Here is a 21,597-nt window from a genome sequence, read left to right on the forward strand (position 1 = left end):
ATACACCTTTAAATTAAATTTATAAAATGTACGTAGGAATAACGAAACATATTCAGAATGAAAACACTTCACAACTTTATTACATTAAATTCCTGTAGTCCATTCTGAAGAATCTAACTTGCTGTCTAACTTGTAGTATGTACAAATTAAAAAAAAAAAAAAAAAGCAATTGCAAATTTATTTCTGGTGGTTTTCATTATACTTATAAATAACAATCAAACCAATGCACTTGTATTCTTGCATTACTTAATGCTTTCCAGGAATTGTTTAATCCAGGAAAGAAGAATATCCAGTTCATTGATGGCTTTGTAGACTCCTCTGTTTCCAATCTGCAGATAAAGAAGATATTTAAAGCAGAAATCTTTCATATTTAAAAAACAAAGTATTTAAAAACAAGGATTTGGAACACGTACCCCATAAAATGTTCTTTTCATCTTGGTAATGGATTTCATCTCTCTAGCTGATGAAGCACAGGAAATCTAAGAAATCAACAGTAAATACAGATTATACTGATGAAGAGGCACTAATAGTACTCTTTTACCGATTCAGCAAACATCTATTGAGTAGGTATAATGTGCTGGGCGTGGATATGCACTGGCCTCTGTCCTCACAGAGCTTACAGTTTCATGGGGGAAACAAATGATAAATAAGAAAAGAAACAAAGTTAAAATTTACAAATTACAATTAAAGTAATCCACAAGACTATGACAGGGATTTACAGGAAGGACCTACTTTCAATTGGGCTCATTTTAAGAATGACATTTAAATTAAGATCTGAAAAATGAGAAGGAGCCTGCTATGTGAGAAGGTCTTACAGAAAGGTGGAGGTGGTTGGAGAGGAGGCACAAGAGAGAATAATTCAGGCAGAGGGGAAAATGTGCGAAGGCCCTAAAACAGGAAAGATGTAGTGCTTTCTAGAAACTGAAAGAAAGAAAACATGGCTAGGGCAATTGAAAAAGGGAAATGTGGGTAGCGTGGGTCATGAGAAAGAAAATTTTTACATTTTGAAAAATCACCTTGGCTGTTATATACATTGCACAGTACAATATTCAGATGTCAATTGCCAGGAGAAAACACAAGGAAATTAATATTAGTTTCTAAATTAAGAGAGGGAGTAGGCTGATGTCTTGTAGCCTTGTGGAGAGGAAACTGCCAGTCTCCTTTGAGGAGGTGAATTTTCAAACCCTATCAAAGCACAGGAACTGCTTAAGAGATAAGTAGGAGGAGATTAACATAATTTTCTATTCTCCCACTAATTTTCACAGGATTAATTAAAGAAAAGAAAAGAGAAGAAAAGGCAAAAATATCTAATTTAGCTATTTGGTTTTTACTCATGAAATCTTAGCCCTGAAATTGACCAAGGAGATTGCATAAGCCAATTCTTTTCAATTTACAGAAAGAGAAATAAAGGCCCAAATGGGTTAGTCACTTGTTCAAGATGTCACAGGAGATCCTGTCTTAATGGCTAAATATTATGGGAACATCAATAAAGGTAACAGTTAATTAAAACTCATGAAATGGAAGCAACTAAATGACAACACCTATTACAACAAATGAAACATGGCCAATGTCAACAAACAGGTCCCATTAGGCCAGAACACAAAGGTTAAAAAAGGAGCAGCATTAGGGCTCCTTTTATTATCAAGAGCAAATAATTGAAATAATTTGACAGTTATACCCTTAATGCTGCTTTAGGGGCTTAAAGATGGTGATGGTGTCATGACTCTGCCCAAATGCAGACTCACCACCTTCAGGTCAGACCCTGCGGAGGAAGAGATCCTTGTGAGAGGAGCTTTGATGATCAGGCACAGAAGAGCTGTACACACAGAATGTTTGGGTTAAGGTGCAGCTTGCAGGATTCACAAGCACAAGGTTGGACCTCCCTGTGATAAGAGCCCTGAATTAAGAGGACGACATTTCAATACAGACCGGATCCTGTGAGACCAAAGCAATATATGACAGATCTAAGATGGTAGTAGCCAATGTCAGAGATTATAATGAGAGAGAATTCATTCATTCATTATACAAACATTCCTAAAATGCCTACTATGTGTCAGACCATTTGCTAGGCACTAAAGATATAATTATGAGCAAAACAGAATTAGTAAATAAAATAGTTGTACATTGGAAAAATAACAAACAAAACAAAAAAAGAATTAATATTAGAAGGTAAAAATTCAGCAGTTACAGGAGCTCTTCTTATCCTAGTTCCCCTCCAAGTGAAAACAGAAATGCTGAGAAGATTGTTATATAAAAATAATAATAGTCAGCATGTATTATGTTAGTATTATGTGTCAGGTGCTAATCTAAAGGCTTTAGTTATATTATCCCATTCAGTTCTCAGAACAACCTTATGAGATAGGTACTATTATTCTCCTCATTTTACAGATCAGAAAATGGAAGCATAGAAGTTAATATTCTGCCTGTGTTCACACAGTAAGTGGAAGTGCTGAGATCTGAACCCAAGTATTCTGACTCCAGAGTCTGTATTTAAAACCATTACATTATACTGAAAAAAACAAAACAAAACAAAACAAAAAAAAACATAACTTGGAAAAGATGTTCCACCTAAGCCAATCTCTTAATGAAATCTTCAAAATCTCCACTCTGTGTTACACAAGTTGGGAATGTCGGAAAAGCTTTAAATGATTCAGCTGATAGGCAGAGAGAGAGAGTTTTCAATCTGAAAATGGACAATATGATAATAAACAAAAGAAGAAACCCCATGTGCGTGTATGTGTGTGTCTGTGTGCCTGTATCTGTGTCTGTGTCTGTGTCTGTGTCTGTGTCTGTGTCTGTGTCTGTGTCTGTGTCTGTGTATGTTGTTTTCTTTGTTCATTTGTTTTTCAGATTGGAACTACAACAGAGGATTCTAGAAGTATCAAGTCTAAGTCCAGCAAAGATAGGTATGAAGAGAATTTAGAGAAGTCTGCCCATCATTTTATAAATGGAGAGTTTGATTAGATGTTAAGACCTTCTAGCCTGAAATTATCTAACATAAAAATACTTGGCCCAAATCTCTTCAACTAGAAAAAAGGAGACTCAATAAAAAAGAGAATCAATACTTGCCTAGTTCCAGGACACTGTATCAGAGTTCTTAGATGTGAGGATCAATTACAAAGCACAGAAGAAGCAAGTCACGCGGCAGAATGTCAACTATACATGTCTTAGGATTTAAAGATTTAACACTGAGAGTGTGAAGCCAAAGAAGCCAATCAAATTCTGGACATCACAGAAGTTAAATGTCATTAAGCCCTTCCTGTTGATTATGCCTTCTTCCCAGAGAACTTAGATCTACAGTGCACCCCACAGCAGGGTGAGAACTATAAAAGGGCTTCTGACCTTACTCCATCTAAGACACATGCCACCCTAAGAAGACCAAAGAGAGTAAAAAAGGAGAAAACCGAAATTTGACAAATAAACAAATACATACATACATACATACATACAGACAGACAGACATACATACATACATACATAAAAATACTTGATAGTGCCAGTGTTGCCACTAGGGCTATGCTGATTTATGGGATGCTTTCTAGTACCTTGTGCTCCATTTACTATAGATGACCCCTCATAAAGATCTGACCCAGAATATTATCATTTTCCTCGCTGTTTTAAAAATGTCTACAGACCCTGCAGGACAGCCAGATTTTATTGACATGATTCAGATTGCTTTGCTTGGAAGGAGGAATTTGTAAAAAAAAAAATGGTTTCCTTTACCTTATATTTCAGTGTATAGTTGCATTTGCTGAAAACAGAATGTACCAAAAAAAAAAAAGGATTGACAGTTTTATTGTAAGAATGACTGAATGATTTGACAAAATCAATCAAAGCGGATCTGATCTAGAATAGAGGCAATATATTAGTAAGGCTAGAATAACTAGAGACCTGCTTAAAGAAAAGTGTGAGATAGTCATAAAATAACAACACAAGGCCTAAGCATTCATCATTAATACATTTTTATTGCATACTTACTATACATTAAGTACACAATAGCATCTCTGCCCACATAGCATTGATTTACTTAATTTTCAAAACTACCTTACACGATTAAAATTGCCTTAGGGCACAAGTGATGGCTCAGTAATGCAAAATTATAATACTATGTGATAAATACTCTGTGATTTAAAAAATAAATAAAACTGCTTTGGGAGACAGAGCAGAAGCAATCCAACTATAGGATCTCAGAAGGCTTCCAGAAAGAGAAAACAAGTGAGTTGCATCTTGCAGGGTGAGTAAGATGGAGTGAAAGGAGCAAGGAAAACGAGTAGGCAGAGAAAGCACGAAGTTCCAAGGTTGGAAGAAGCAGAGGTGATTTAAACACCCTTCAGGTCTCAGCTGCAATCCCCAGGCTCAATTTTCTATGGTATAGCCCCTAAGCTCCAGCCCTGCTGCAGCCCATCCTCCAGTGTGCTCCTTTCACAGCACGTATCACAATCTGAGACTAGCCGAAACTAGCTGAAAGCATTTTCAAGGAGTTTTATTAGGACAGAGCTATTACCTGTCAATTTTTGTTGAATCCCTAGTATCTGGAATAATGTTCAACAAATATTAGATACTCAACAAATATTTGGTTAGTGACTGAATCAATGAATTAAATGCAAGCATCAGCTTATGGCTGATAATAGTTGAAAGCCTGTCCTGGGCGTTAGTGAGCATTATCACTCTATTTAAAACAATAAGATGAACAAATAATACAATCCTTAATTTATGTCCCCAATATCCTCACATGCTTGAAAAATTATACAAATTTGGATTGTGTACGAGAGCTAAAGCAAAAATGAAAAATCTCTCTCCACTGATCATTCTGAGAAAATGAAATACGTGGGTTAATGAGTGGACTGCTTCACATGATGTAGTGCCTCCAGAGAATTAACTACCATATGCTGTTCTCCCAAAAAACAACAAAACCTTTCTAAGATAAGAATTGTATTATATTATCTCCTATTAGAAACATATGCCATATTCTCACAACTATTAGAGAAGTATAAAATCATATATAAGATCTTATACATTTTATTTACTTCCACATACAATTTCAGATCAAATTGTAACCATCCTTTTTTGTTTTCTTTTGTTTGATTTGTGGTTTGGGGTTTTTTTTTTGTTACTGTTACTTAATCTTAATGATTAAGATAGTGCCTGCATTGGCCATTGTCTTGGATTCCTGAAACTTTCCTTCCCCAAAAATGTAAAAAAATAGATAAGGGATTTGATTAAAGGTTAAACTAATTTTATTTTATTGTATGACAGCAGATGTAGATTTTTAAGCAATTCTTAACTTTTTGAAATTTTTCATGTGCAGTCTTACAAATATTTTCTGTATTTAGAATAACAATTAGAGAATTATATCAGTAAAACTTGTTTTGAAAATAGACTTTAAAAAATTTTATGTCAGTTTGACAAATGTTTAGGCACTAGGAGATCAATACAAAACTACTGAGACCAGAAGGGTTTATAGGAAACTAAGAAAGAAAAAATTTAAATCAGCATTATTGGAAGAAAGCATGATTATATTTGCAACAGAGAAGGTTACATGAAAAGAGGAAAGCATAAATAAACTATTAGCCAGTGTCTCTCTTCAAAAGCAAATTTAGAATCAGAGATTTAATTTTTAAGAAAAAGAAAAGACAATTATCCAATACCTGAGTAAATATATATCAGAAGAATTTACAAAACATTATCTTATTTCTGTATCTTTTATAACTAACAGAATCATTTGATATAATTGTATATAATCTCACTTACCTACAATTATCTTAGACTCTCATTAAGATTTCTCCTTGTTTCAACCACACACACAAAAAAACTAAAAAGAGTTTCTAAATACCTTAAATACAAATAGATATTAGGGTAGGATAACTTTATTGCGGATTTTTAAAAATTTACAGCATAATTATCATTTATTAAAACTGAGTTCATGCTTGGATGTTAACTAGACATTGCAGTGATCATTTTGTGATTGGTACAAATATTGAATCACCTGAAATTAATATAATGTTATATGCCAATTATACCTCAGTAAAAAAAATGCAATTTAGCATATGAGGTGATAGAGCTGTGCCCCATAATGAATGAGTTCATGCGTGGATGTTAACTAGACATTGCAGTGATCATTTCGTGATTGGTACAAATATTGAATCACCTGAAACTAATATAATGTTATATGTCAATTATACCTCAGTAAAAAAAAATGCAGTTTAGCATATGAGGTGATAGAGCTGTGCCCCATAATTTTGACAGAGATGTTATATATCATTAACCAAGGAATGAATTTGTCAACAAAGAGATTCTACAATATAATTAAAAAATATATTTACCAAGATTAAAACCAGTTACTCATAAATAATTTATTTATCTTCAAATTAAAATGCTACTACAAATTATACACATAATGCAAGTTAACAATAACAATAGACATTAAAAAATGTATTTGATTATTTAAAAGAATCACTCATTGGGAAATTGAAAAAATGTAATTGGAAGAAAATTAGTGTTCTGTGTATGGAAAGCAATAAGGAAAGACACTAACAATTTTGCAGAACTATTACATGCTAGGCACTTTGATATATTGTCTCATTTATTTCTTCCAACAACCACAAGATGAGATTATTGGTATTTTTGAAGGCAGGATTTGGACTTTGCAATTAATAAAAGAATAAAACAGGGTTGGTCTCACTTCTTAATTCTAGTTTCATCAGTTCAACCAATTGCGATTAAAAAAAATATTTGAAACTACAAGGATAAATAATTGGCCATGCTTCACAAGTTTGATAAGCTAGTTGCAATTGATGATGCAAATTACTTTTCAAACACACTTCAAGAAATGGAGATAGTCTATTTGCTAAGACTTATCAGACGTTAAAATTAATTACACACAATATAAAGAAATGCAGCTCTCTAATTACCAATTACTATTCAGGCTTTCAAAATGTTAATTAAAGCAAATGATGAAATCTTGAAAACTAATGGATTTTTTTTTTCAGTTTCGGCTTTGACCATTAGCAATTAGGCAAGTTATTTTGTGAATTCAACTAAGCAATTATTAAGTTCCCCTTCAAGTCTGAGAGTATTTGAGTCCTATAAGAATCTTTAAAATGTTTTCTTATGTATACATAGGCCAGTTTTCCAAATTCCATTTAGCCAAATACCATGGCTAGCAAAGATTATAAAAATAAAGATTTTTATATTACCCATAACTTATTTTCTCTGAACAATTAAACTATCTGAATTACCCAAATCACCTTAATTTAAAAATGTAATATTTTATTAGCTGCTGCAAAATTCTTAGTATGTTACCAGAAACAATGAGATAACGTTCAAATACAGTGGTATGAGATTTCAGACCTTGGGGTTTGTCATGATAATTATTTTGGTGCTATACATTAAGAGTAGCTTACGAAGAGTCTAGTCCTAGTGGACATGCAAAGAAACCCAAAAGGCAAGTAGTATATAAAAATCAAAAAATCTTCTCAAAACCGAAAAATAATTAAAGTCCACGAGTTAACAATGAAACTAAGAGAAAATAACAACTCATTGACAAGCTTGGAAGAATATTAGAAAATTAATTCCTTGTATTGAAAACTGGTAAATAAAGGAAAAAAGTACTTTTCTTGCCTTTCTTATATCATAAGTTCCACTGGACAGCCAAATAGTAAGAGGTAGATTCTGTTTATAGAATTATCCCTGCTTATAAATAAAGCCTTATTGAAATTTTGAAGTATCATTTTGCAATGCCTTATGAATAGATTGAGACAATTATCAATGACTGCTAAAATCATAAAAATAGAAACTATATATACATGTGTCTCATAAAGTATATAATACTGCCTATGAAGTGCGCTAGCCAAAACATCAAACCTGAATCTGATCAAGTCTCTCTATATAAAAATCAATGTAAGGGAAATAAAGAAAAGAATATATCAAATGAGTCTATGAAAAAGCAATCAGCAAAGTATAGACTATGAGATACTCTGTAAAGCAAATGGCACACTTTCTTTCACAAATAACTTGAAAGAAGGAAAAGGAAGAGAAAGGAAAAAGAGAACAGAGAAATCACAGGGAATTGGATAAAGTTCAAAGAAATGTGTTGGTTCAATAGAGGGACAAAATTAACACTAGACTAAACAACACTTTGATCCTAACTAACAAAACTTAAAAATGAGATCTGAAAGAATCAAACTCTTTCAAGCAATTTAACTGTCTCCCAAAGTCCAGGAATATTTACAGGACTACGAAAAATATGTAGGACCAAATAAGGTAAAATTTATGTCTGACAACCAATCAAAAATTACAAAGTATTCAAGGAAGCAGGAAAATATAACTCATAATGAGAACAAAAAGCAATTGAATCGATACAAATTTTAGAATTACAGATAAGAATATTTAAAAAGCTACTGTAAATTATTCTATATGTTCTAGATGCTGAAGATTGCTCATGTTAAGTAAGGAAATTGAAAAGATTAAAAAGACTCAGTTCAAACTTCTAGAGATAAAACTACAATGTCTAAGATGAAAATATACTGAATGAGATCAGCAGATTCCAAACTGCAGAAGGTAAGGTTAATGAACTTGAAGATGTAGCAGTAGAAACTATTCACAATGAAACACAGAAAGAGACTGAAAAAAACATAGAACCAGTGAACTGTGGGACAACCACCAATGGCTTAATGTATGGGTAATTAGAGTTCCAAAAAGAGAAGAGATAGAAGGTACAGAAAAAATTTTTTAATAAATAATGGTCAAAATATTTCCAAAGTTCATGAAAATTAAAACTTACAAATGCAAGAATCTCAATTAACTCCAAGCACAAGATACGTGAAGGAAACTACACCAATGCACATTATAATTGAATTGCTTAGAACAAGTAATGAAGAAAAAATCTTTAAAAGGTAAAAATCCAGCAAAAAAAAAAAGACATGAAAGAACAAAAATAAGAATGGGAGCAGATTTCTAGTCAGAAATAATGAAAGCCTAAAGACAGTAGAGCAATATTTTTCCAGTCCTAGGGGGAAAATACTATCAACTCAGAACTCTATAATCAGAAAAAAAAATACATTTTAAAAATAAAAGAGACAAAAAGGCTTTTTTCTGGCATAAAATATCTGAAAGAATTCATCACCTCTAAGTAAAAATGCACTACAAGGTATGTTAAGTGAAATCCTTCAAAGAGAAAGTACTAGATAAAAACCTAGTTCTACACAAAAGAATGAACAATCTCAAAAATGACAGAACATATAAGAGTTATAACTGATTAGTAAATAAAGGAGATAAAAATGAAATCATTAAAAAAATCAATCAAGAAGAAGGCAGAAAAAGAAGACGATAATGGAACAAAGAACACACCGGATAAATAGGAAACAAACAGCTAGGTGGTAGATTCAATCCCAAGTATACTGATAACCACATTAAATGTAAATGGTCTAAACATACCAATAAAAAAGTTGTCAGAATAGATTTTTAAAAAACACAACCTAAATATATGCTGCCTATAAGAAACTCACTTTAAATAAAAGGAACAAATAAGTTAAGAATAAAAGGATAGAAAAAGATATATCATGCTAATACTAATCAGAAGAAAACTAGAATGGTTCTATTAGTAGCAGAAAAAGTAGGTTTCAAAACAGAAAAAAAATGTTATTAGAATCAATAGGAAATTTTATAAAATAAAGGGGTCAATCCATCAAGATGACACTACAATCATAAACATTTATGTACCTAATAAGAGAATTTCAAAATGTATGAACTTCTGTGAATACTGATAGAACTTCAAGGAAAAGTAGAGGAATCCACTATTAATGTCAGAGATGTCAATAATTGATAGAATAAGTAGAAGGAAAATCAATGAAGATATAGAAAAAAATGAAAAACAGTACAACTAGATCTAATTGGTATAATATGCTGTACCCAAAACATATCTATTCTTTTCAAATATGCATAAAACATTTATCAGAATCGATCAAATTCTGGGCCATAAAATATGGCCCAACAAATATAAAAGGATTCAATCATATAAAATATGTTCTCTGACCAAAATGCAACCAAATTAGAAAGCAAAAGCTGAAATGTATCTGGAAAAGTCCCCAAGTATACAGAAGCTAAATAACACCCTTCTAAATAACCATGGATAAAAGAAATCAAAAGGGAAATTAGAACAAATTTAAAATGAATGAAAACAAAGCACAACATCAAATATTGTAGAATGTGGCTAAAACAGTACATAAATGGAAATTTTTAACACTAAACCCCTGTATGAAAAAGATGGAAAATCTCAAACTAATAATCTCAGCTTCGACCTTAAGAAAAAACTCGCAGATCTCAAGTTAATGATCCAAGCTTTCACTTTAAGAAAATAGAATGGAAAGAGCAGATTAAACCCAAATTTAACAGGAAAAAAAATGAATGATAAAGTTTAGAATGGAAATCAATGAAATAAAAACAGAAAAGCAATAGAGAAAATCCATTAAACTAAAAGCTGGTTCTCTAAGAAATCAATAAAATTAATTGTACTATGAATATTCACAGCTGCTTCGTGATAGCCAAAAACGGGGGGAAACAACAAATATCTATCGATAAGTGAATAGATAAATTGTGGTATATCATAATGGACTACCACTTGGCAATAAAAAAAGAATGAATTATTGATATACTCAATAACATGAATAAATTTCAAAATAATTATGCTGGGTGGAAGAAGCGAGGCATAAAAGAGTATAACATATAATACCATTTACATTAAATTCTAAGAAATGCAAATGAATCCATAGTAACATAAAGCAGATCAATGGTTCCCTGGAAACAGAAAGACAGGGGCAGAGAGGGAAGGGTTCACGCAGGGGCACAAAAATATGAATATATTTATTATCGTAATTTAGTGGTGGTTTCACAAGTGTATATGTATGTCAAAACTACCAAATTATATACTTTAAATATGTTCAGTTAATTGTATGACAATTATATCTCAATAAATCTGTTAATAAAGTAATCATAAATATTAAACAAATGCACATATATATATACATACATACATACACACACACATGTGGAGCATATACACTACTCTTATGACTACACTTATGCATGGGACTTCTCAAACTTTTTTAGCAGGTCTAAAGCAACTTATTAACTTTCCTCCAAGCTTTCTCTTTCCATACTGTGAGTGAATAATACCACCAGCCAACCAGCCCCCATGCAGAAACATTATCTCAGATTCTGCTCTCTTCCTCAGACTTTCCTCACTCTTCCCCCTGACACTTTAATCCAGGCATATTATTGCAATGATCCTCTCATTGTTTCCCCTGCCTTGAGTTTCATCCCCTACCTACACCACTCTACAGTCACCGGCGAGACCTCTCTAAAAGAGAGTATTTGATCATGCCATACCTTTCAATGGCTTTCTATTTTCTTCTGGATACAATTTAAACTCCTCAGCCAATCTTACCACACCTTTCTTAACCTGGTCCCTATCAACATCTTCTGGCTAAAATCTGAACAATCAGCCTCCTCTTCACATTCCCCAAACCACTTTACATTCATATTCAATTACTTGCAGTTTCCTGAATATGGTATGTTTTATACCATCAAGCCTTTATTCAAGCTTTCCCCCTGCCATTTCTGCCCCTTATTTCCCGGAAATTAAACTTAGTCATCGCCTCCTTTACCAACGCTCTTTTGAGTCTCTCCCCACACATAGCCCAAGCCCCAGAGCAGACAGAATTAACTAATTTCTCCTTTGCACTTCCACAGTGACTTCATCAGACAGAAAATCAGCATTCAACACATGTTGGGTTTTATGATTCACTGAACTTCTTTGCTTACATCTCTCTCCTAGTAAGAGTATAACCTCTGAAGAGCAGGGACCAAATCATACTGGCCTTTCCTATCCCAACATCTAGCACAGGACCTGGAAAATACAAAAGTAAGCCAAATTGCTTTAAGCCAATTTGTAAATATCAGTTTACAAAATTTACTTGTTTTTTTTAACCATTTATTTTTAGTTGATTGGGTTTTCATTTTGTCTTTATAGCACCATTTTAAGGAACGTTCTATTATTGCCTGTCTCATTTCCCTTCTTATTCATGGGAAGAATTTATTTATAAGAAGAAATCATGTATTGACTACAATCATGAACAGAACCATCCTGTACCATTGTGCAGATTATGCCCTGCACATGAATGCCCAGTTTAAGGAAGTGTTCCATTCACTGTACCATGCTCACGCAAGGCTACATCCTTTTTCTAATTTGTGGATACCCTATAAACTTAGCATATCCCTGGTCATAAATATATACTAATGAAAAATTCTTGATTAATTACGTCACAGACTGTAAGCTATTGGTCAAATTTTATTTCCTCTTCTTCTCAGCCATAAGCTAGACTACCTTCCCCAGGGTTCCTTTCAGTTATTGTGGCCATGTGACTAATTTTTGCCAATGGAATATGAGCAGTTTGATATATGTCATTTTGGGAGCAAGACTTATAAGAAGCTGATATGTCTTCTTGTTCTCATCCCTCTTCACCTGACTGAATTCAAAAGACATAGGAAATGGCAGAGCGGCAATATGAAAGGCACCTGGACCCCTGATTCATCATGTAGAATAAAGTGACCTCATCCAGAAAAATCCAAACTGGATTTACATGAGTAAGAAATAAACTTCTAAAATGTAAAGCCACTAAAATTTGTGGGAGTATTTGTCACAGTAGTTAGTGTCTCCCTGATACTGAAATTGGTACATATACTTGAATGTATTTTTGACTTTGAAGAATTCTTACAAATCTATTCTTCCCATGTATAAGAATATATTAATACTAAATATATTCATAAAAATTCTGCATTCTTGTCACTCTTCTTTATTCCCCCAGTCTCCCATCTCTCTGCTACTCAGTCTTCATTTCCAAAGATAAGAGCCTGGAATTGAGACAAATTAGAATAGTGCTTAAAACAAAAGAATACTTTCATATGAAGATAAAAGCCAATCAACTAAAAGCAAAAGCAAATAGGTAAAAAAAAAAAAAAAAATGGATTCAAAAGTTGGTCATGTGGTGAATAGGCTATTTAGCAAATTCACTCAGAGACGGTACATGAAATATTCTGAAAATGTTTGGGGGGAAAGAAATGGAGAAGCGGGGGAGAAAGGAAGGAGAAAGGAATGAAATAAGGAAAGGAAGAAAAACCCTCGGTCCCAGCCACTCGATGGCTACATACACATCACGTAAAAATCCACAAACCCTCAAAATGTAGTTAATTATTTGTTTCCTTGCCTTCATCACAGAGTAATAAGTGACACAACGTAACCTGAAAAAGAACAAATAACGAGGGAAAAAATAGGACTATTTACTTGCCATGGACATTTTAAGCTTGAATCTGAATTTTGAACTAATAAATCTAAAGCCTAGAAATGTTCAATGGTTGGTTGGTAATATTAATATTAAAAGAGTTGTGCCATTCTATATAGCCAGTAATCTTAAAAGTTCCAAGTTAACTGAAAAATGGAAAATAATATTGATCATCAGCTGATAGACAATATGGAATCCATTATCTAATTCCTGCTTGTACTGGATTTAGTTTTTAAGTCTTTTCTCGGTGACACGAAACAACGCTTACCAAGGATAGCTCAGATATAACCCAGGTTATACCCCCAAGGTAATTAGATTTGGTAATACAGTAGAGCAGGATTCCATCACTGAATTGTAATATTTTCCGAACCCAAATGTTCCTAATTATATTAAAGAAGTTTACTGATAATTTTAAAGGAGGAATGTAGTACTTTGCTCTTGGTAAGTAAAAAATTCCACCATATAATCAACAAATTCACCCAGAATCAAATTATATTTGGTGAAATAGGGCAGATTATCATATTTAAAGAGTTTATTATCACAAATTAAAATATCTTTGCATCTTTAGCAGAGTAATCACTTTTTAACAATTTTGGATGTCATTAAAAAGTGTCAAGAGAAATAAAACATCCGTATAAAACCAGCACACTTAAAATTACCATTACGAGGTAATAATTTTTAAAGAGCTATAGTATGCCTTATTATTAAATTCAATGTATACAAAATAAATAATTGATAAGTTCTCTAAATGATATAAAGTAATCTATATCATATGTTTTGGGTTTTTTTAATTATTTCCAAGTTTTCAGGAGGGGAAATATGTTCAGAAGAGCACACGCCAATGCTTTATTGTTGGCATAAATTCAAATACCAAGTTAGTACACACATTAAGCACATGCCAACATTCTGTATATAAGTCGACTGTTTCAAATTCAGACAGCATTTGACTCTGGAAACAACATCATAAGTGCAGTGTTGGCTTTTTTTAAATCAACCTCTCAAAATCCTATTTAGATTAATCCTATTCATACTAATCTAAGATCAGTCTAGAGCTCTGGCCTAGAAACAGGAGTGAGACATTTCCTCCTGTTTCTGAATCATGGAAAAAGCCTTGGACTTTTTGAAGTATGTAGAGATTCTGTGGAACAGAACCCACAGAACTCAGGGTCCCTTTCAAAGTACCTCCTTCTTGAAACCTTCCCTGCTGCACTTGGACTTGAGCTGCACTAGCAAAGTCCTGAATCCCCAGAGCTTTCGGAGCATTGCTAGCACAGTTATTACGGTGTTTTTCCTTTCTTCCTCCTATTATGATGGCTTGCGAAGTAACCTTGCCCTCCCCTTCCTTCACCCTAGAATCCTCCTAGCAACACATACACACGCATGCATGCACGCACGCACACACACACACACTGCACAACTCCTAGAGGGCAATGTATTTTACTCATTTATCCCATAACAACCCCAATAGCAAGGACAACAGGGAAAATACAGCAAGTGTAATTACTTCCTTTATATATTGACTATACTTAGTGCTCATTTTGTATTAATATCACGTTTAAGTTAATGCTGCCTACTAAACCCTGCCCCAATGATTAATTTAGAATGCCACCTAGAGCAGATGGTCAGTAAATTTATATTAAACAGATACTAGTTTCTGTTGCCAAAAGTAATGAAATTATGATTGGCCAAAAGATTAAACGCAAGGCAAGCCCCTGTTTCCCTAAAGCGAAAGTCTGAGAAAGCTTTCCAAAGCTCAGACTATTCCTCTGACTTCTTTTTCTTAGTTTCTGGGAGATGGTTGGTATATCTTAGGGTATATACTCCATAGCTCTTGAGACAAATTAATCAAAGCTAACAGTGGTGGCTTCTGGTGGGCAAATATAAGTACAGCCCCCGATTAGGTAGCCCTTGGGGTATTGAATGGTTGTTGTATTCGCATTTAGCCATAAGAGGGAGCCAGCCACTGTGGTAAACATCCGTGGCCAGCCGGAGGTGCCATATTGCTCTTATGCTGCTGTGGCCCAAGTCCCTGAAAGAAGCATTTCTATTAACAGATCGAGGTCTCTTTAAGAAAAAAAAAAACATATCAAGGAAAACTAGAGTTCCGAGACATTCCTATGTTTTCTAAGTTTTTCATCTAGAGCGTTGCTTAGCTTTGGTTATAACTCTCATTATGTGTTTTCTAGCTATTTGAGCCAAGGAAACAATCAATGATGAAAAGGGATATGGTTTGGGAGGTTCCAGGTTTCCGGATACGCCGTATTGTATCACGCAAGGACTTCTAGTGACTCACTATCATTGACAAACTTCATTCAGTATAACATTAAATCAAATTGAATGGCTAATACAATAGATAGCACCTACACAGAAGAACTGAGATTTCTAGCAAAAAGAGAAACAGAAGGTACTAAAATAAAAAGCTGAAGGGGATCCCTGTTTCCAGATACTGAAATGGGAACAGCCTGCTTGCTCTTTTGGATGACTCCACTATAGCCTACAATGACTGCCACAGGTCCAACTTCCCCAATATCAAGTCCTTCTATAGATTACTCTCTTTCTCTTTGCATTTTTCATGGTGAAAACTCTGTAACTGGGGATAATACTCACCTAATCAGGGGGGCCAAATGAAATTTAAAATTATATAAATTTAAGAGACTATACTTAATAAGGATGGCTTCATAGGTTAAGTATAGAATAAACCAAAAATAAGTGATTGCCTTTTCATTATTTTGGGCAAGGGAACTAGCCCAGAGCATTCTCTCTGTGTTCTATAAATAGGTACCAGTTTGTACTTTTTAATCAATATCATTATTTTAACCCAAGTCCTAAACAAGGACATAACTTAAATTAACCAAAGAAGACAAGAACAAAAATTCATTGAAATTTTTTTTTATCTAACTGACCAGTTCACATTCATGGGCTGCAATCTGGGTTCCTGAGCACTTTCACAGACCACAAGAAAAAAGTATCTCAACTCTTAAAAAATAAAAATCTACCTCCAACTGCCCAGCATTTAAGTCTCAATGACCATCATGCCCAAGAGTTGAGAGCTCGTTTCCATCTGCCATCCCAAAGATCGCAATTATCATCACTGCCCCACCTTTGCGCCACTTATAGCGAGGTACAATCCCGGAGGCTACAGAAAGCATACTTGGAGCCCAAACAAAGTCAGAAAATATTCCACACTCCCCATAGGGGCAAGTCAACTAATGTTGCACAGATCATGACTTGGTATTTTGCTTTGTTTTTTTTTGTTTTTCTACACTGGTCTTTATTACTGTAAATATTTTTATAGAACTGTGGTCACTTTTATCTTCTTAATTCTTTATTGTTTATGGTGACAGTGACCATACTGCAGCATCAAGTAATTTAGGTACCAAAGAGACATACCCCCTTTTTTAAAGTTTTGACTAAGACAACACCTTAGAAAAGACATAACTATAAAAAATATTAGAGAAATAAGGAAAAAGCAATCTAAAAGCTCTAATCAATATGGAAAAGAAAGAAAGAAAGCAAGAGAGAGAGAGAGAGAGAGAGAGGGAAAGAAAGAGAGGAAGGGAGGAAGAAAGAAAGAATTGGTTTGGAATACAAACTACAAAAGAACAAAGATGCTTTTATCTGCATTTATACAGAGAAGAAAGAAAGAAAGAAAGAAAGAAAGAAAGAAAGAAAGAAAGAAAGAAAGAAAGAAAGAAAGAAAGAAAGAAAGAAAGAAAGAAAGCAGCTTAGAATAGTGTTTGGCACACAGTTGGTACTTAAGAAATATTGAATGAATGAAGTACTTAGAATCATAAAGAGGGAATGATAAAAATTAAACAACTATTTGAGATGCACTTTATGTTATTTTAGCTCTCTTTAATATGTTTTATAAGCCATTCTTTAAATAACAAATAGTGGTATTCTGAGTTATACGTGGTTATTTGATGCTGTTTTCCTGGTGATGAACTTGAACTACAAACTAACAATTAAAAAGCCCCTTTTACTCACCCTTTGTTGTGGAGACAGTGCTATACATGCTGTTTTCTAGGTAGGTTTCTAGGATGAAACTCACAATATTTGCTGTGCATACTTACACAGCGCCTCAATTTCTGCTTAAGGCTATGAAATTCTTCCACAAAGTGTATTTCCTTGCAAACTTGTAATTGGAGTTGACCAAAAACATCTTCCATGAAGAAAGACAGAAGCTGTTCTTGGAATCTGCAGTTTTTCTATAAAAAAGATATAAGAAGTTGCATAAGGTAAACCATAGTTTTTGTAAAATGCCGTTGAAATATTCCCCCTGGTTAATACCTAGTGATTATCTGGAAAAAAAAAAATTAAATGCAAGGAAAAAAGCATCAAACAAGTAGAAACATAAAAATAAAAAAGACCCTCTGGCTTACCATGAATAGCTTTTTGGTTTTCTTTTTTAATAATCGTATATTTTTTATGCGATCTTCCTACAATAAAACAAAGAGAAATAAGTTTTATCCAGAATTACAAACGCCCTTTAGGTCATCATTCTAAGCAGAGCCTAATACTTACTGGAATTGTTGCTTTGAGCCATGCTGCCTTGACATAGAGTATATCAACAGCTTGGGACAGTGTTCCCCTTGGGTAACAACTTTTAGCGACGGAAGATTGCTTGTGCCTAGCAATAGCAAGAGACAGAGTGACGAGCAGCAATCCAGACTTCAAAATGCAATTCACCCACATCTCCTTCCACTTCACTCTGGGCCTGTGTCACTCACAGCAGCCAGAGAGTTACTTATGTTGGTTAGATGAGAGGATAACCTATTTATTTAAGCCCTCAAGGCTGCCTCTTCAATGAGATGCTGTGAAAGATAACTTACAGTCTATATAGAAGATCACTTTGCTGCTCTATTTTTTTTTTTTTCTTGCTTTATAGTCAAAAATCATTGACCACACCATCTGTGAAGTTAAGTAAAAGCTCAAATTTACTGATAAGGTTGGGGCCTCGTTTAAAAAAAAAAAAATAGTCAGAACTTCAGTTGCATATTACAACAGATTTCATTGTTTTAAAAGTCATGCCAGGCCAATGAAAGAGCCTGATCTCCAGGTGGCTGTGTGAATGTTTTTAAATTCCCATATGGAAAAAAAAAAAATCTCTTTTTCTAACAAGTATTCTAGAAAAATGTAATCAAATCATAGAATGGGCAGCCCTGGGAAATCTACTTATGATCTCAAATAGATTTTTATATATCTCTGGCCAAATCTTTCACCTGGCCATTGTTATCAGTCAGCATCAAGACCCAAGAGAGAAGTTTTCCAACTTTTCTCAAGAACTTTTCCAGCTTAGAAACTGTAACTCCCCTAGTATATTCAAGATTTGTTTGAAACTAGACATGAAATTAGGACTCACAATTTAGTAGGTTCTTCAGCATTTCTAGCCAAGTTGATGACACAGACTTTTCCTCTAACTCTAGACTTCCAATAGAATATGAATTCTAAAGATAGGAAAGAGATCCTATCTTTTTATCTTTGAATCCTCAGCACCTACCATGGTGCCTCATCTAAAAAGCACATCCAATATTAGTTGAATACTTTCCTTTCCACATCATGAGATGTTACTATAACTGCTTTTTTTTTTTTTTCAATTTATTCCATCAACAAATTCTTATCAGAGATCTGCAAATACAAAAACTAGTGCTGGGTACGAGAGGGCTATGAAGGCAGATGCTCCATGGTCTCCCATCTTCAGTTCTGTCCCAATTCTTCCTGTAGTGATAAGGATGGTTAATTTAGGGTAGCAGCCTCAAGATAAAAAGTGAACATAGCCCAAGATCATATACTGAGACGCAGAGTTAAGTCACCAAAGCCTAGCATGAATAGATTTAACATAGTACCCAGGCAAGTCAACACTAAAAATCTGGTTCTGAGAGATTCATCAAAACTAGGCAGAGTCAATAACAAGCATCAGAACCCAAGACAAAGGTCTAAATCAAGGCTACCAGGCCAGGGCTGGCCAAGGTGCAAGGAGAAAGTATAAAGTGAAAAATCCAAACACTTGAGAGTCTTTTCTGCTGTTTCGAAAAATAAGCGGATCTCTTTAAAGAGCTTAAGCCTCATTTCCACAGGAGCACTCTGCTGGTGAGGAACATATCCCCTGAAATGAGATGATAACGTCACAAAGAGCTGCAACAGAAGACGGCTGATCAAGAGTATAAAGTGAGGTTCACTGAAATTTTATAAAAATTCAGGAAATGAAAGAATTATTTTTAGCTGGAAGTAACTTAAAGGGTGTTTGAACTGGGGCATAAAATACTCTAAGATTTGAGCAGAATAGCACCTACTATTCAAAGTTCCTTTAGACAAAAGAGTGTGAACAGCGGAGATCAGAAGCCCAAATGCCTTCAGAGGATATGCGATTAACACAAATATGTTGAGTGGGTAGATATAGGAAAATTGGGACTAAATTGCTTAGATTGACACCAAGCTTAAAATCTGCTTAATTATATAGCCTATTAACACACTGAGTGGGTACAATAAAAAGACCACACAAAGTACTTCCAGGAGCCATATACTGTCTTGAGCAGCTAATTTGGGGTCCCTGATGTATACCAGCAAAACATAAGTGCAACTTAAATTGCTATTATTGATAAATAAAGTCAATGTGGGTTCTGTTTTTTTGTTGTTGTTGTTGTTGTTGTTTTAACTTCTGGTAGTTTTGTTTCTATAATTGTCTTATATCCCTAAAATTATTATGACACAAGGAAGATCATACATATCCCAAGGATGCCTCTGCTTTGGTTTATAGCCAACTCAAGAAAACTGTGGTCATCTCTTTATGACTGGAAACTATGTCACTCAATTGATCATAGTCATCCCAGACCTTAGTCAACAGACCTGCCTCATTAGGGTCTTTTAAAAAGTCAAATCTGACCTCAAAGGATAAATAATGATCAATATAAAGGATACTAAAAACACGACAAGTTACGACAATTCCAAAAGGAAGTTCCAATGTTGAGTTTAATTGCTGTTCAAATATCTTCAGAAAGATTACACTATGATTTAGCATTGATACAAAAGTTAATGTGTTCACAGAAAGGCACAAAACAGCAGTGGGATACAAATCTGATATTAGAGAAGCAAATATTTGTCTATGGAGAAACAACCAAAATTACAGTTCCTTGCAAAGCAACAACCAAGTGCTAAATGTTAAGAAAACATTGTATCATAGTTAAATTAACAACATTTTTTTTTTCCTTTCTTAGCGGTAAATAAAACAATGGTACAGCTTTCAACATATGGCATCTTAAACTTGTTGAAATACAATATTCGATTACCTCATGATTGAATTCCTTCGGGTCATAAGTCCTAAATCAATACAGCTATAAATAAGAGATAGATGGATTATTTTAATCTAGTCATCCTAAAAAAATAAACAAACAAAAAATCCAACACTGAAATCCAATATGTTTTTTTCTAGGATATATCCAGGAGATATAAATGAGAAACAGTTCTAGATAGATAAATATCTTCAATACAGTGCCTTGGTTGTGTCCCTCCAGAAAAGGTAATTCCTCTATACAATTCAACCCAGGAAACCTGTTATTCTCAAGCTTGTATCATCAGAGGGATGGATGAAAACAGGTTAGAGAAGAAACGAAGAGTGCTGTAAATGTTTTGGATGGGAAAGAAAGGAGATATGGAAGCTGGATACATGGAGCAGCATGAGGAGGAAAAATGCAAGAAAATTCACTGACTCTCAGCCTATGTTCCAAGCCCTGTTCTAGGTGACTCGTACTCTACATGTTTTCACCCTTCATCATTAATTAATTCATTCACCAAATACTTATTGAATGCTTATTGGGCCTTGGGATGGATCAATAAAAAAGATATTGATTTGACAAAACATTCTAGTGGTAGTGGAAGGAGAGACAGACAATAGATAGAATATATAAATTATGAGTAAGTTACATGTAGTTAGAAAATAATAGATGCTTTGGGGAAAAAATAGATTAGAATAAGGGGGATGTTGACACTGAGATGTGGATGGAGATGATCGTACATAGTATGATCACAGAAGGCCTCAGCGAAAACATAACATTTAAGCACTGGCTAGAGTGAAGTAAGGGAGAAGGGAGTAAGCTATGGGGATTACTGTTCAGTCAAAAAAAAAAACACTCATTCAGTCTACGGCTGTGCCACCCTGAACACGCCCAATCCCATCTGATCTTGGAAGCTAAGCAGGGTCGGGCCTGGTTAGTGCTTGGATGGGAGACCACCTAGAAAGACCAGGTGCTGTAGGTGTTTTTAA

The 21,597-nt window shown here is 34.1% G+C and overlaps 1 protein-coding gene and 1 pseudogene across 1 annotated transcript; one reads left to right on the plus strand and one right to left on the minus strand.

Moving 5' to 3' along the window:
• Positions 1-237: 237 nt before the first annotated feature.
• IL26 (interleukin 26) lies at positions 238-18,069 on the minus strand. The gene is made up of 5 exons (XM_006923716.1): positions 17,862-18,069; positions 17,720-17,776; positions 17,411-17,545; positions 414-479; positions 238-329 (listed from the first exon to the last, which is right to left on the minus strand). Exons 1-5 carry the CDS (start codon positions 18,030-18,032, stop codon positions 243-245), a joined length of 516 nt encoding a protein of 171 aa, XP_006923778.1. The 5' UTR covers positions 18,033-18,069; the 3' UTR covers positions 238-242.
• A 3,402-nt stretch (positions 18,070-21,471) lies between these two features.
• Positions 21,472-21,590, plus strand: LOC112472504 (annotated as a pseudogene).
• Positions 21,591-21,597: the final 7 nt, after the last annotated feature.

Source organism: Pteropus alecto, unplaced genomic scaffold, assembly GCF_000325575.1.
Source record: "Pteropus alecto unplaced genomic scaffold, ASM32557v1 scaffold76, whole genome shotgun sequence".
NCBI lineage: Eukaryota > Metazoa > Chordata > Mammalia > Chiroptera > Pteropodidae > Pteropus > Pteropus alecto.